The 16,983-nt window shown below is 43.8% G+C and overlaps 1 protein-coding gene across 3 annotated transcripts in view; it reads left to right on the forward strand.

The window, feature by feature from the left end:
• Nucleotides 1-16,983, forward strand: part of LOC147317141 (tetratricopeptide repeat protein 28-like) — a 197,895-nt gene that overhangs the window by 129,493 nt on the left and 51,419 nt on the right. For all 3 annotated transcript variants that reach the window (XM_086313820.1, XM_086313821.1, XM_086313822.1), the window contains 2 exons: nucleotides 894-1,166; nucleotides 2,914-3,044. In XM_086313820.1, coding sequence (XP_086169946.1) covers nucleotides 894-1,166; nucleotides 2,914-3,044 — 404 coding nt within the window. The remainder of the gene's footprint in view (nucleotides 1-893; nucleotides 1,167-2,913; nucleotides 3,045-16,983) is intronic.

Genomic DNA, 16,983 nt, shown 5'->3' on the forward strand with positions numbered 1-16,983 from the left:
GCGTACCCGTTTGTACAGGCACGGACTTCTGTGAAGCGCTTTGCCCTGATTAGTAGCAATTCTCCTCGGGACATTTGCAAATACAGGGCCGTGTGAATTTACTCTGATGAATTCAAATGCGTACTTAACAGAAGAACGCTAATGCATCAGTAGACGGCAGAAAAAATAGATAACTGGGTAAGCCTCCCTTACTCACCCTTCATGTGGTTTGATGCTCATATCTGCCGGAGGACTTGGCAAGTCTGGAGGGGCCTTTGAATCCCGAATCCCACGTGGCCCACCATTGATTTATGTCATTGTGTGTATTTTCAGCCTCTTCGGAGGTCACCTTTCTGCATCTCCTTTGCTCTGCATTTCTCCACCGATGCTGTTGCTGTGCTTCAGCTGCAGTCGTTTCCCCATCACTTTTAAAACTGTCTCAAAACCTACTCATCGTGCGCCATTCCCTTAAATTCCCTCAAATATCCGTACTAGCTGAAGGAAAAGGCACAAATTTGGTTTTGCTCTGTGGTTTGTAAAGACAGTTGCCCCCAGTGGTCTAAACTGTTGCTATTTCTACACAGAACTGTTGGAAATTGCCTCTGATCACTCCAGTCAGAGTGGAAGAACAGAAAAATGGCTCGTATATTGAGTTATTGTTAAATTGTCAGTGAAAGCAGTCAGTCAGGCTGCAGGCTATGCTTACTGAGGCAGACAAAACACAACTGTTACTGGAGGAAAAGTAGAATCTAAATTCAGACAACAGTCACCTTTGTCGGAGACGTTAAACACGTAACAGTTATTGCAGTCAGTGTCAGATATCGGTGCCCATCAGAGTGTCAGAACAAGTTTCTCCATTGGAATAATCTGTAGTCTGTTTCTAATCTTGGCTTGCTTGTGTCTCTCCTGCACAGAGTCTCTCGAGCCCACCTATCAGCAGCTGCAAAAGATGAAGCTGGACAAAAGTCCATTTGTGGTGGTTTCTGTGATCGGCCAGGAGCTGCTGACAGCATGCCACCACACGGCCTCTGTTGTGGTGCTAGAAGCCGCACTGAAGATCGGCACATGCAGCCTCAAGCTACGCGGCTCCGTCTTCTCTGCCCTCAGCAGCGCTCACTGGTCCCTGGGCAACACAGAGAAGAGCACGAGCTACATGCAGCAGGACTTGGAAGTGGCCAAAACCTTAGGTAAGACCCCTGACTCGGGGTGACTGGATGCAGATAATATAGGTTAATATAGATTGCTTAGACACAAAAGTTCCCAGAGTGTGGCATTTCATTATTGTGCCCTATTGTTTAAAATGAAACAATCTTGAACTATAAATAATAGAGAGAAAATGCTCAGATCCTCATAAGCCCTTTGTCATTTTTTCTTGTTAAATTATGTAAACAGCTAATAAATGAGTGAAATCTTTGTGATCAGTCATCATACAGTATTTTGGACTGGTGATGACAGTGTCTGTCAATCAGTCAGCAGCTGTTGGGTGGTTATTAATGAGAATGAACACTGTGGTTTTATGTAATCTTCTAACTTTGTTATTTGTGCCATTGTGAAATTACGAAAGATTTGATCTAATTTGTTTGTTTCTTTAGTTTGTGACCAAATAAAATGATCCCATTAGCCGCAGTATATTTTGTGCTTAAAGTAGATGTAAGCACGAGGACAGTCTGAACAGTGTTTGAGCATTAAGCTTTGGCTGTTAGCGATCACCTTGTCAGTATGTTTAGCCACATAGATTATCACTGTAAGCATTACAGCATGCTAATGCTAGCCCTAATCAAAACGCATTCTTGTCCTCAACTCCAGCCTTACATAACTCATGTACTGCGTCTCTGCTTACTTTCATACCTGAGTTGCTCTTGATGCATCCATCGGAGCGTGTGTGCGCGTGTGTGCGCGTGCGTGCGAATGTTAGAAAGTGCTCAGGCAAAGATAAAAGCGTCGTATGAATGTGTGTGTGATTGGGTGAATAAGACTTGCAGTAGAAAGCACTTTAAGTACTCAGCTGAGAAGGAAGGCGCTGTATAAGTACCAGTCCATTTAACTTACCCATGTCACACAAACACAGTTCAAAAATTCGAGGTTCAGAACAAAACAAAAAACTGAAGAGCTTGTTTTGCCCGGTAACGCATAACAGGCACGTGCACTCTACAAAGTAGTCTGTACATGTTCAATGTAGCAAATATTTTAGACTAATTCTTGTGTATCGTGATGAGTTCTAGTATAAAAGTTGTTAGTGTGACCTTCCAGTGAAGTTTATTTCTTTTTTGTCTCTTTTGTGTATCTTTCCATCTGAATATATTCCACTAAAATGGTCAAATTCCAGTCGCTGCTGGGAATTTTCTATTTTGTTTGCTCAAAAATAAATAATGCCTGCAGTAAGTATGGATTTGCCCGTTTGGGATTAACATATGAAAAGGTGAGAAAGACAGGAAAGCAAAGGGAAAAAACTTCTGAAGGGAAGATAGAAAAAATGAAAACAGGGAGTAGCACAGACTGGCTCCACTCTTTTTACCCCCACACAGTTTGACACATGACTGGGCAGCACAGCTGCAGATAAGGAGCTGTGGTTCTCAGGTAGAGCACAGAGACTTGTGCTTTACTTTGGCCCTGTCTGTGGGGCCTCTCTGTCAGGAAGAAATAATAAGGCTTTCCCCTTTCACCCTCTGGAGCATTGAGATCAACACTACCAGCTGTCAGAAAAGGCACTCTACTGTGGAGAACTTATAACGGGTTATAACGGCACTTTCCCTTTTAAGGGTGTAATGGCATGTCAGTGGCATAGATGTGGTTCATCACGTCCCTGTTTGACAGTGACAGTGGAATGATGTGAAATAATCACCGACTGGTTTGCAATCCTCCGAGCTTTACTGTAAATTTTATTTGTTAACTCTTGAAATTTCATTCTCATCCCTTGTGGTTTTCCCTCTTCAGGTGACCAAACAGGGGAATGCCGTGCTCACGGGAATCTGGGCTCGGCATTCTTCTCCAAGGGGAACTACCGTGAAGCGCTGACCAACCATCGCAACCAGCTGGTTCTGGCCATGAAGTTAAAGGACAGAGAGGTAAGAAACGCACAAATTGCAGCAGTCTTGAAACGGATAGAGCGGAATAGCTGTCATCTCAGAGGGCGATAAATTGATGTTACTACCATTCTTTCCCTTTTTCTCTCTCCCTGAGTCTCTTATCATGTTGTAGTTGTGAAATTGTGCTGTGCCAAGCATTCTTCAGCTCTGTCTTTTAGAGGGTACTTGAAGGTGGAGGCTGAAGGTCACAGAGATGCTGCTCCGCTTTGTCTATTTAAAAAAAAGAAAAAACTGGCGTCAAGTTAATGTAGAGAACAAGTGAAGGTGATGGCGGAGGACGAAGAATGAGGAAGTTGTAATAAAGGGCAGTAGGATAGCCTTGGCAGCTGTTTCTCCTTATTATCAATGCAAAGTATTTATGCAGATATTATGTAGATGTGTATCTGGTTTGTGAAGCAGTAAGTCTGGGACTTTGGAGCATATGCCTGCTTTGGAATGTAATTTAGAGAGATTAAGTTGTTTGAGGCAGCGAGACAAAGGAGGAGTTGGAAGGAGAGAAGAACATGAAGGAGAGGGAGGAAAAAAGTTGGACAGACTGGTCCACTTTTCTTTCAATTGGTGCCCTCTTTCTCTCCTTGCTCTGTCATCTGCTTCTCTCTCCCTCTCTCTGCGGTCATTGGTGGGGGTTGACAGGTGCTTGTTCCAACACAATTCCTGTCGCACATGCAGAAGAATGGCCTCTGTTTCCCCTTCATTCCTTATCCTTCCCAACAGGCAGGCCTGCTTGTTTATGCTGCCTGATATCGGGAGACATTTAAACGGTCCAGCCAGACGTGGCACAATGCGCCAGGATGAAACTAACTGTTGAAAATGAGGCCAGAGGTGCCCTTGACATCTTTCACTCTCACATTCTGAGGACATGTGCAGAGCACAAGTCAGATTATAAGCCTACAGACGCCAGAGTGAAACCTCTCTGTTATTTGATGTTAGTGAGGGATACAGGCAACACATGTAAGGCGTTGACTGCTCTCAGCTATTTGACTGTTCTGCTAAAAAGAAATGTTTTGATTATATGAGATATAGACATGAGATAGTTCTTCTGGCCAGAGTTTGTAGTGACATCTAAAGACTGCAGAGAAGTATATCAGACTATCTGCCACTAAGGCCTGTGCTGTCACTTCACTGTCGCTTCTTAAAAGAAAACAGTGCAGAAACAGTGCTTCTATATGTGAAACACAAGTGGGAAACTGACCACTCATGTCTGCAGGAACATCTTTGGGTCTATTGGAGGTCATTGAACAGCATTAATCGTTGCCTCATATGCGCAAGGTCTCGATTGCCCCCTGCACAGCCAGCCCTACTTGCCCCCCTTGTCCTCTTGTTCATCTAAAGGCCCCTTAATCAGAGTCATATGTGTGTCACACCACCTGGTCTCCCTCAGAACACACTGGAGCCGAGTGGAGAGCTCATTACAGTCAGCCTGGTGTTTTTGTTCCTGATGTGGATTTTTTTATCTGGCCTTTCTGAAGCTGAGGTCACTTCCTAGAGGCCCGAGGAAGGATGTTGTTGCTGCCTGGATTTCCAGTGTCTGGCCTGCAGTCTAAGGGTGTTATGAAGGCCCTCAAGCAGGAGATGATGCATAGATTCTCAGGGAACATTGGGAATTTGTGCCATTGGTGACTTGTAACAACTTGAATTGTTTAGTAAATTTCCTGGAGACAATAATGAAATCATCTGGTGAAATGGTTCATTTAGGAAAAAAAATGTTGCGGACAATGGAACTGAGTTAATGTTGGATGTGGGTTTTGATTGCGTTAAGCCTAAGGTTTTAATCATGAAGCTAAAATGCTTGGATCTAATATGGACATGCATGTGTTTATATCTTCTTTTTCCTACGTTTGATAGCACTCTTATATTCAAAATCAAATTCAGGTCATTGCAGCTCCTGGAGGTTTTTCTTTTCCATAGTATTTGTTTTCTGTCTCACCATGGGAACTGGTCCTGGGTGACATCAGAAGCCCAAATCCGATTATACCGGCCCTGATTAGTTGGCATTAGTGATAGCTATGTCAGGAATGACTCCTCCTATATATTAGACTAACACAACTCTACTCAGAAACCTCTTCTTCTTCATCACGGAAACCTATCAGCATCTGTGCTAAAGGTATTAGGGAAGCCTTTCAGCAGGTATCAGTGCTGCTGGCCTGGGAAAATAGTGACTTTCACAAGCTGCATAAGCTTTCTAGCAAGGCCTGATAGTGTCCATAAGCCATTAGTTAGTTATGACTAAATCATGAGTTTAGTGTATAAACTCTCATACGATGTGAAAATGTGTGATTTTTAGGACACTCAGACCTGATGTTAGCTGGTATGCTGTTTGCTTATAACCAGTTATTGTTGTTGTTTAGCCAGCGAGTTGTCAGCTGTTTGGAGATGGGAGGGTCACTGGTCTAGTCTGCTGACAATAAGTAATTGCGGCAATATTGGAAATAAATAAACTTCAATTCAGGAGATGAGGCTGAGGTGAAGATGAGGAAGATGAGGTGGTAATTAGGGATGAGAGAGAGCAGTGGTGGAGGAGGCAGATGAAGAAGTGCAAGAGAACGACATCATGAGAAACGATCATGAAAATATACAAGTACAAATGTCTGACAGTGCTTTTTGTGATTTTTAAATTCAAAGTAACTCATAAGGTGTTCTCTCTGTATGGCTGGTCTATAGCTACATACATAAAACCCGATTAGGTAAAACAGCAATTTCCATCTCAGTCCACGAATACAAGTTTGCTGGGCAACACTGCGGTTCCACCACTGCTATGTATTTTTAATGTATTAGTTCTAAATTTTTGAGAAAGCATCAATTTGTTGGCAGATATAATTACACACTTTTCAATGCTTATTTATGAATAGAATATTATTTTTTCCTGTTAAATACCCTGTAACAACTACTTACTCTACCTCTAAGTATCAATAACAGAGCGTCATTAACTAGGATGCTTTATAAAAGTAATTGGTATGTGTTTTTGGGCTGGTGCTAAGAATCAAAACCTGTCCTTTTCAGTGCTCTGTGGGACGTTTGCTGTCATTTTTGCAGGACCTTTTTTGAGAAGGCTAAGGCAACAGCTCAGCACATAGCGGAGATTCATGTACTTTCTGTGTATCAAACATACACGCAGTTACCCTCAGGAAAATCAAGGTCAGCATGCAGCCTAATCCTGCATTTTTCACAGAAAGCATAAGCTTGTGTTTACACATGCAGCTCGCTGCCCTTTCCTCTTTCTCACTGTTGTTCACATAGTCGTCAGTGTCCAGTCTGTGCACTGTGGATTTTGTTTTGTTTCTTTTGTCAAAACCACACATGGGATAACTTGTGTCTATACAGAATTATTTCTACTAAATAAAAAATAGTGTATTGTAGAGGAAGTCTTTAGTGTCCTGATGGCCTGTGTGAACATTCCACCAGGGACCTGACAACCTTGTCCACACACTTAAAGGGAGTTTCTCTCAAACAACATGCATAGCTGCATGCTGGGCCTGTCCTCTAGTGTTTTTAAGTAAGATGTCCACTTAAGGATTGGGTCACTGACCCCAGTGCACCCAAGCCTTAATGCAGGCTCTTTTTAGGATGAGGACCCTCCTCTATCAAGTGTAACTGGAGATAATCCAGGAATCAGTATTTTCCCCGTAGAAAGATTTCAAATGAATGCTATATAAATAAAACTTATGGATAGTTAGGTAGTGAAAATCTAATAGCCAGTGTCTTTGCTATAGAAACAAGGAACTGACTGTTAGTCAGCTTAATATATAGTAGGGGAATCCCAACTTTTCCTGCATTGGTGTCACAAGTGCCAGTCAGTCATGGCTGGTGTATTTGAGCTGCTAATTAGGGCTCACAGAAAGGTTCCCATAGTGGGATGCTCGCCCAAGCTAATCAGAGTACAAGGGTTATATCCAAAACATTGCATTCTTAAGTCGTTATGGATACAGATTATAGTAAGATTGCACTCATTAAGTTAATTACTGACATCTGAGCATGTGGTGATATCATTAGGAGAAGTCAAACAACTCAAAAAATCAAATGTAGCCAGATATGGTACAGGGGGGGAGCTAAAAGTGGACTTTAATGGTTACTATTCTTAGCCTTATTGGTTCTTTGTACAATGAGGAATTAATAACTCATCATTTTCATTACAGTTATACTTGTTCACTTTTATTTTTGCCTTGAAATAAAATATCTTTTTTGGAGAATGCTGCAGTAGCATTGTTACCATGGTTCTATAACTCTGATGAGTAGTCTAACAAACAGAAGTTATAGCTACCGCATGCAAAAATTCAATAAGTTGTTATGAACATGGGTAAACTCGTAATCACGTAAAGAGGTTATATGGCTTAACGTTTGTGACAAGGTAACATATACCTCATCGCGTATGTGTGCTAATAGTGGTACTAATAACACAACTGACAGTAGTAGACATAAATCAAAGCTGTGCCACAGTAGCTACTGTTCTCTGCAACATGGTGCACAGTTTCCTGTCTGTGATGAAGGAGCAGCGACAGACAGAAAACAGGGATCCCATATGAGGCTTGTCTATAACTCAAGAGGCAGTACAGTACCTGGATTCTGTAATGTCAGTAAAGACGCCAGGCCTAGGATGTCTTTTCATCTTCTAATAACAGTGGAAAATCTCTGTTGTGGCTCTTTATGGCACAGTTCAGCAGAAAAGTCAGGCATCCTGTTAGATCCCTGCTTTCGGCTGACCAGTGTGGCAATAATAGCTCATCGTTATGAATCTGAAATGATGAAGAACTGGAAAAGAGCAAACAAAACAGAAAAGACAGCAGAGGCGGGGTAAAGGCTCAAAGAATAAATGCTCTGTCATCCACGAATGGGAACAGGAGCTGCAGTCCAAACCAGTGAGGTCATTGGCTAGCGTGAAGTTAGTGTTTTTCTTTAGCTCACTGCTTTTTGGAAATAACCTTAAGCAGAATTTAAGCTGTCAGATATATGCAGAACAGATAAAACATAAGCTAACTTGCTAGTCTTTGTAGCTGTGTCTGTGTCGTTTCCAACTTTTGTTTTGTCCCAGTTTCCACACCTGGCTTTTTCCAAGGCCTGCCAGTAACCATATTTAACAAAGGCTCTCTCTGTCATTGTGAAACAAAGCTGTTAAACTAGGTCTTTCCTCTCAATACTCCTGTTTGCCGCCTCTTCTGTTTGTCTGTGACGTTTTCATCTTAAATACTAGGTTTAACTAGAAGGAGGTAACCCCTAATTTGGGCTGTGAGTATTTAGGAGAAACTGAGGCGGGCTGGCAGTGGTGCACTCGATAATTATGTTTTGTGTGATGTTAAAAAGAGTCTCCACTGCTGACTCCCCCAACCCCAAACTGAAATGGAAATCACAATCAGAGAAGGATACAAACAATGTTTTTTTTTGTCCTTTTTTTCCATAGGCCCCCACACTACTACTTCATCTTCCACCACCATTCTCCTTTTAATTCTGGCTTTGTTCATCTAAGCTCTCCTTCCCTTTCACGCCATCTGCTGCAAGGAATTTGCCCCTCACGCTGAAAGTGACACGGACTGTTTCGTCATGAGTGTTTATCTTGCTGCTTGTTTGGGGCTGTATGGATCCTGCTGGACCCTAGCTGGTATAATGAGGCTGAGGGCTGAGAGATGAGCCTCTAAATAAGGGGTGAGGCAGAGGACTAAGTGTGGGTGTTCCTCTTGTCAGGGTCTGGGTTTGTCAGTGTTTGTCAGCACTCCAGCAGAGGAGGGGATCATTAAGGAGTCATTAGTGTATGGACGTGTGCCTCCACCACTCGTCTTGGGGCCCACGCTAATAGAGGATGGAAGGGGAGGGGGGCAGCTTGGCACCCTTGTCTTTTTTCTGTAACCTTCACTGCTTTGTTGATTAAAAAGGATTTGGGGATGATTAGAGGGGTTAATTTAGCAGAAATGCTGGGTGGGGGCAGGAAGAGATTGCTGTCTAACTAAATAAAAGACAACACACCTGTTTCTTACAGTGCACGCTTCACAGGGAAAGGTGGCTTTGTGAGGGCACTCAACTGTTGATATTAAAACCACTATGAGCAATACTACCTTGCACAGAAGTATTTGCTTCCTCACCTCCTGCTGTGCTGTGCTGAGGCACAGAGCTGGCTGTAGTGCAGCATGTCCAGCTCGCTTTGCCTTAATGACACACAGGCTCTCCTCGGCCCACTGGTTTAGAACTGCTCTGCAGCCGCTCGCTTAGCCATGAATCATGAGAGATGGACGGCAGGCATCAGCCAATGGGCCGTGACCAGAGCCGAGGTACAAGGATTGCGTGTGTGTGTGCTTTATTTTCAGCACACATCTGTGCTCCCATATTCTAGTGTGATGTAAGTGTGTCATGTCCTGTTCATGTGCATGTTAGTCTTGGAGCTTTTCAGTGTGCAAACAAACATGAAGCACAATATAAGATTGGGGGGGGGGAATGATGGTTTCCACCTTTATACTGTTCCAGTATTATGGTGTGTGTACTGATTTGTCCCCTAACACACTACTGACCCAGAACATGGACTTTCATGCACACCAGAGTCCAGGCATCATCACCATGTGTATGTATGCACACGTATGCAGGCGTGTGTATTTGTACTGTGCATTTGCTGCATTCGAGGTGACGCAGTGTTGTGTCTCCCCCAGTGGAGCATTTGGAAGGCTGTCAGAGAGATGAATGACTGCCGTTATATCGACTAGTGCTCCCTGCCGCCTCCTCCCTCTTTCCTTCCTCAGTGCCCCGTGCTCCATTTCTCCTTTCCTCTACCCTTCCACATCACCTCCACTTCTTTTCGTTTCTTCTCTTCCATTTCCCCCCATCTTCGTGTAATTTTCTTTCCTTCTCTATGTCTGCTTTTATAGAATCACACACCATATCGCTATATTCTCTGTGAGCATTGCCTTTAGAAAGAGCAGAGACAGTGCAGTGTTGCAGGATTATTTGCTATCATGGGCTTGGCTTTTTTAAATTGACAGCAAATCTGGATGTTGCATGGTCTCTTTGATTTACTGGTTAAAGAATCAATGCAGAAGCATCACAATCCCTGTCTCTAATGCTACTCTAACAAGACTTAAACTCTATAGTTCCTTGTGTGGATTGAACTTCGCAGAATTGGGAAGTTGAGCAATTTGTCTTAAACAACAAACCTTGTCTATCTTTTCATCCCTTGCTGCTCCAATCAGTGGCGAGTGATTAAATAACAAATAAGCAGTGTTTCCTGACATGCTGTTGTGATGCACTTTATGATCATCACTGACATACGCAGATAGCGATCGTCAGACACTCCGGAGACAATCCATCGTGCTCCTTGCAGTTTCCGCTGCGCCTCAGGACACTGAGTACGCCGTAGAAATTTTAATCATTGGGAAAATCAAATGTCCGCTCATTAATCTGTGCAGAGAGATTTGATGTCGCACGGCAAGAGGGATGAAGATGGAAGGTGCCAACTCATCTTCCCTTAGAAAATGTGTAACAATAAGGGATGAAGCCTGATTAAAGGTGCCAGCCAGTGCACCATTAATCTACATGGCTTTGATTGAAATAAATTGGATGCTGGAGTACCCAACAGAAAAACTCCTAGCTCTCCTTACCAATATTTTGAATACTCCCACTGTAGTGCTTGCTTTCTGGGGAGATTTCAAGTGGTCCAGGCAGCCTGGATAATGTGTTGTCTTTTAGTCAGGGATTAATTCATTATCTCGTCACATCGGTGTAATCCTTATTACACATTCGGTGAGTCATTCTCATGTAAATTCGGATAAATGCCATCGGGTCAATCTTAGTGTTCTTCACCGGTGACCAGAAATGTGTCACGCTCTAGATTCTGGACAGACCTCCCACTTAAACCTGGCCCTAGTCCAGCCCAGCCCTCATCCAGGCTGGCCAGAGAGCCATTTAAAGCTCTGGAACTGCATCCCTTTCTCCGGCCCAATCGATAGTGGAGCTGTCAGCAAGACGAATGGAGGCTTTAGGAAGTCCATTTTAATGAAGGAGAAGGAGCAAAGGAAAGAGAGGTACTTGGAAAAGGGTGGGGGCAAAAGGACAGGTGGAGGTCCACTGAAAGTAGCTATGAAAGGAATAAAGAAACACAGAGAGTGAGGAAAGGGGGAAAAGGAGAGAAGCAGAGCAGGAATATGTGTGTGTGTGTGTGTGTCTTTATTGAACGTGTGTGTAAAATTATGTGTGCGCTGTGTAATACCGTCTGCATTGAAGGTTGGTGATGGGTGGGCTGGGTTGATTTAGCTACAGTAAGACCTATTTCTAGCTCAGCAGTGTGAAATGGCTGCTTAGCTACAGTAACTTGTAAAGCACACTCCAGCACAGAAACCTATATTAGTTTTATCTGGCCTGCACACCAACACCACATCAAGTCTGGCTCATGAATCATGTCAGCAGCCCTGGGGTAAAAAGACATTGTTGTGACAAGGGAGAGCTACAAATCCAAGGAAACTCCCTCCACAGCCACCCTCTACCTACACACTGGCAGATCAACAGATCTGTGCACGTTTGCATTTAGAAGATGTCCTCTGGAGCGGACATTTGATGCATACGATTCTGTTGGCGGTGCTTGTTTTCAGCCCCTTTAACAGGCATTCTGAGCTGATACCATTTGCCTTGCGTCAATATGCAGAAAAGGATACATGCTAATTGGTCATTAGCGGTAGAGGCTCGAGGTTAGGCACAGTCAGTGGTGTAGACCAACAATCTCTTCTGGGCAGTGGCCCAGCTAAACCCACTGGAGCGATTACTAGCCCTTGATTAGTCAGTGCGACTGTGAAAATGATTGGCCATTTATAAATATAACCAAGTGCCTGCTGTCATCAGCCAAAAAGTTGACAGAACCCTCATGGCATGAAATAAATACACGAGTTTCTATATTTCATTTTACTGTTATAAATCTCTAATAATCTATAAGGCCACTGACAAGTAAGTTGAACAGGGGATTTTGTTAAAAGGCAATATTCTGCTTGGAAACTCATCCGAACAATACTTTGACATGTATCAATCACCTAAACACTCTACAACACCCCCCCCCCCCCCCCCCCCCCCCCCCCCCCCACCACCACTACCACTCCTCTATGGCAGTTCCTGAAGGCAGTGGCCTCTCCCAGTGAGACTATGATGCTCAAGCTGCTCTGGAATGGTTTGATGAACAACACAAAGACCCTGACACACTGACCCAGCCTCCAAACTGCCAAGACAACAATGTGAATGAGCATCATCCTCTGGCTGTACTGAAACACACCAGAACCTCTGAAGCCCCACCCCACAACTCAAAGGATCCACTGGTGACACTATAGGATACAGCAAGAGGTCCTGTGTCAGCACCGTTATGGGTCAGACCTGTTTTGGTAGCACAAGGAGGAACTTTACAATATTATCCATGTTTTAATCCTGTGGCTGTAAAAAGTTTCCCTTTCTTCTTTCACTGAAACAGGTTGCGTTGGAAAGAAATGCTCCCTCCCCTCTGTGTTTTCCTTTTCTCCTGTATTTAAAGAGTAAAGCCAAAAATAGGACGTCGCTATTCAGCCATCTGTAAAAAGGATGAGTTTGTCCTTAGAGATAAGGTGAAATTCAGAGTTTTGGACAAGTCCATGTGTGTTTTCCAAATGGTTTCTGTGCTACACGTGAACAAGAGGTCTCCCGTGGGAGTCAGAGAGGTCAGTGCAGCTACAAGCATTTGATGTTTACATTATATATAGCTGCTGCACACACAGGGATGTAGGAGGCGGCATATTTGCACAGTGAGGAAATGGTCTTTTTGCATGACTCCCTGACATCACGCCAAAGACGGGGGATTATAGCTCCTCAGTTTGGTTTGGCGCAAGCTTCCGCACAACTCCTATACGCTGAGATTTGTTCTCTTTGTCGCTTTGTCTCTCACCACTCTTATCTTTAGCTTTTGTCCCGACTTACAGCAGTGTCAGCGTTCTTGTCCTTGTGGCACGGTATCCAGAACTTCCAGAGGCTTTCTTGGACGGGAGCCCCGGTTTCTGTATGAGGAGGTGGATTGTGTCTTTGTGGAAAGCCATCAGAGAGAGCAATAAAATGGAGAGAAAATACGATGCCCCAAGTGCGTGAAATGAAAGTACTCCATCTTAGGAGGGGATGAAGCCCTCTGGGTTCTGCTTATACTTGACCTTGCAGCACACGTGGTTTGGTCTCTAAATAACAGTCAAGTCAGGAATTAGCTGGCTACACATCAGTTTTGGAAAAATCTCTTGAATGTGCAGCCTTAAGTGTAGCATATTCAGTAGAAGTCTCAGAGGTAAACAGTCGTCTGGTTCATTTTATTGCTTCCTTACTCAGAACTAAGTTGCTATTGCTGGTGCTGTCGGTAGAGTTAGTTGGCTTTTGCTTCTGACCAGGTGTGTCCATCTCAGGTTGGATTGGCTCTCATCAGACATGCAGACGCACACAAGTACACTGATGGACCATTTATCCTGAGATTTAATTACGGTGGACAGAGCAGTAAGTTTTGATTTCATAGTAAATAAAGTACTGTTTAACCGTCCTGCATTATTAATGAGCTAACACAACTTAAAGTAGTAGTAATTTACCTATTTAATTAAATGCAAAATGTAAAAACTGAGTAACAAAAACAGGCCGTTGAACAGTGAGGTGCACATATTGTTCCCATACTCGGAGGAAATTACATCCTTGACTGGAAAAGGGAATTTTAGTTTTTGATATTTCTCCTGCAAATTGGCCATAATTGGTTCATATTGTTTTTGATACCAGACTTGCTTTTACAGACTGCACACAGCTGTTTGTGTGCGCTCTGTTTTGTGATTGCGGTGAAAGCATTTGCCCGCATGCATATGTGTGAGCTGGGTGTTTGTGAATATGTGCACGGGCACGTTTTTGACTTCATCGCCATTCGGAGAGGCTTAGCGTGATTAGAGTTGCGTGATCCTCTGAAGAGTTAATGATGAGAGAAGCAGTAGCTCCGCGGAGGCCAATCACACACTAGCCTCTGACAGCACACGGAGGCTTATCTTGCTCTATGCAGTGTGTGTTTCTCTGACTGCGTGTTTGTGTGTGTGTTTGTGTGTGTGCACCACATGGGCTCTAATGCGTGGGAACATGTATTTGATGGGGTTTAGCTATCATTTCTCATGATAGTGTGTATTATCATTTACCATGAACACCATTAAAAATATGCATGATTTCTTTGTCTGGGTGTTTGGCATTTGGGGGTTTATGGACATACAATGAAGAATCCATAATCATATAGCTTCATTATGCCAGTGCCAGACATAGATCCAGCACAGGAGGGGCTCTTGGTACCTCCGGGTCTCGTTTGGGGCTACACACCACACTGAAGAAGGCCGTTGGCTGTTTTCCCCACCCTCCCTTCACTCTGCGGGACTGACTGACAGGCTTAATGACGCTGTCGGGGTTACAGCATGTCTCCAACTCATTTTCGAATGTGATTGAAGTTCGCAGTGGGTAGCTTTTCATCAGTGTTGAGCAGACAAAAGGGACCTTTTTCAGTGTTGTCTTTGTATGTGTGTGCAGTTTGTGTGTTTGCACATGTATGCCTGGAGCTCAGATGAGATGCACAAGAGAAATCACTTTATGGTTGTAACCCGGACTGTGCAGGAATCCCATGTTCCCAGAGATGATAAGCTTTCTATGGGCTTGTCTCTAGTGTGTACTTCACTTGTTTATTGGATGCCATATACTGTATATAGACTGTGTGTGCTGATGTAGTGTCAGAACTGTGGACACTGCACAAAAAAAATGTATGTGCCGGCTGGTGTGTCATTATGCCAAGATCTTATACAGTAAGAAAATTCAAAGGTTACACAGCAATACAACACACAGGAAGTTTTTCTTAAAGAATCTAGTCTTATTTATTCTCCTGTGTGTCTATTGGATATATTGCTCAGTAGGCTGGTGTAAGACTGAGTACAGTCCACCTTCATTTGGCCATTTGTTGTTGCAGATGTGAGATGAGTCATGTAATAGTTGTTGGTGTTGGCTCAGCTGTAGCTCTAACTCCATCCTCCTTTCCACCCCTCCTTTTTCATTTCCGTCCCCTTGTGGCTCTCTTCTTCTTGTCTTCTAAAGCAGGGAACTTGCCTTTATTAAGCAGCAGTAAGGCATATGTTATGGCTGTGAAGCCTCCATCCTGTTGCTAAATGGCAGTGCAGAAGTGGCCTGTGATTGCTCCGTCACTCCAGTGTGAAGTGGGCAATCGAACGTGGACAAAAATCCACTTTGTTTCAAGCCACACTGGCGTGTGCCCCCCCCAATCATTCCTGCCCATGACTGATGGAAGTAGAAATCGACTCGTGCTTAGGGAGTTTAGTGGAGTCTTCCTCCTACGTTGGCGAATCCCCCTTCTTACATTGCGTGACCTGAACACAAGAGGCATTCCAGAAAAAAATCAGGCCTTCAAATTCCAACCCAGTCCCTGCAGAGTGTTTGGTAAACATATTCGCCTCTCTGCTCTCTCTCTTTCTAGCTCTGCCTCCTTATTCCCCGAGCACCCGCTTTTCCCTTAAATTCCTTCAGTGTGTTTTTCACCAAAATGTGATGTGATTTCTTTTATTTTTCTAGGAACGCCTGTGCTAAAGAAGAAGAAATAGATGTGCTTTTTTCTATTATTTTGTTTATTTATTTACAAGAAGGGGGGGGGGGGGGGTTACTTGTGTGTGTGTGTGTGCGATGCTTGGCTGAGATGCCAGCCTAATTCGTGGCTGAAGGGCTGTAACAAAAGCCAATCACCCTTCTACTCTGGCTCCTGTTCTGCCACAGGCGAAAGATACAATCAGGGCCCCCGCTAGTAACTATTTACCCTCTCTGTCAATCAGAGTCCCATGGCACGTGCTCACAGCTGAAGGCACCACTGGCAGGTAGCCCAGCGTCACCAACAAAACATGCCTTTAAAAGCGGCGATTATTTCTGGAATGTCCCTTCCTGTGTCCTCTGCACCACATCCCAGTGCTAAACCTGGAATGCCGCTGATCTCTCATCTGCCATTGTGTTTTGTTTTGTTTTTTTTGTAGTCAGCCTTGTTCTTAGTTGTCCGCATTACCTGCAAATGAATGCCGTCAGTAATGCTCATCTTGGGGAATTTTCCAACTCAAGAAAACTAATTAGGCAATTTGGTTTTGATTGTTCTGCCTTCACTCGCGGAGTTGCACACATTTAAAACAGGAACAGCGTCACCCCAGGAGGTGCACACATCTCAAATGGGACGGAGAATGGAATGTTTCTGGGATTTGGTTTCCATCATGTTGCACTAAGGGAGCTTACCATCCTCATTGTCTTAAATCTCTGTCACAGTGGGAGGTAGTGTGCACATGCGTGGTTTTGAGTCTACGTGTATTTGTGTGCATATGTGGGTAATGTTTTTTATGAATGTGTAATACAGCCCAGTGCTGAAATCCTCCTTTTAGTCTTTATCAGGAAGACCAGTTCTGTCCACCTGCGGCTGAAGCAAAGCACCCAGTGGTGCTGAAAGCATGGGGTTAGTCTGGTGTCGCTCGGAGGAGCCACTTTCTATGGAGCAGTGAGGTGCGAAAGTGCTTTGGAGGGATAGCCCTGTCTTTTGATCCCGCAAAGTGCTGGTGTTGATGCCGTGTTCTGCAGACTGCCTAGGCCACAGTAGCCACCACCACCAGGCTTGTAATTACATTTGGGGAATAAAAGCACAGAGGGAGGAAGAGATTTAAATGGTTTGTGTGCCTGGCTGGAGGTAGAACAAGGCCTTTTCACTCACTCAGCTGCATGTCTTTGCTGATTTATTTTCCTAATACTGCAAAGCATGATGACAAGAGTCAGCATTAAGCACGATTTAGCTAGCAATTTAACTTGCACACGAGAGGTGAGAGATTTTCTTGATGGGAGCATTTGATTTTATTATTATGTGGCATTCCTTGTTTGTACAGAGGACTGAAACTGCATGTTTAGCTGCTTTTGGAGA

Source organism: Aulonocara sp. 'chitande type north' Nkhata Bay, linkage group LG12 (genome assembly GCF_057382095.1).
Source record: "Aulonocara sp. 'chitande type north' Nkhata Bay isolate Kocher_YH1m ecotype deep benthic linkage group LG12, A_spYH_male_GT1.1, whole genome shotgun sequence".
Taxonomy (NCBI): domain Eukaryota; kingdom Metazoa; phylum Chordata; class Actinopteri; order Cichliformes; family Cichlidae; genus Aulonocara; species Aulonocara sp. 'chitande type north' Nkhata Bay.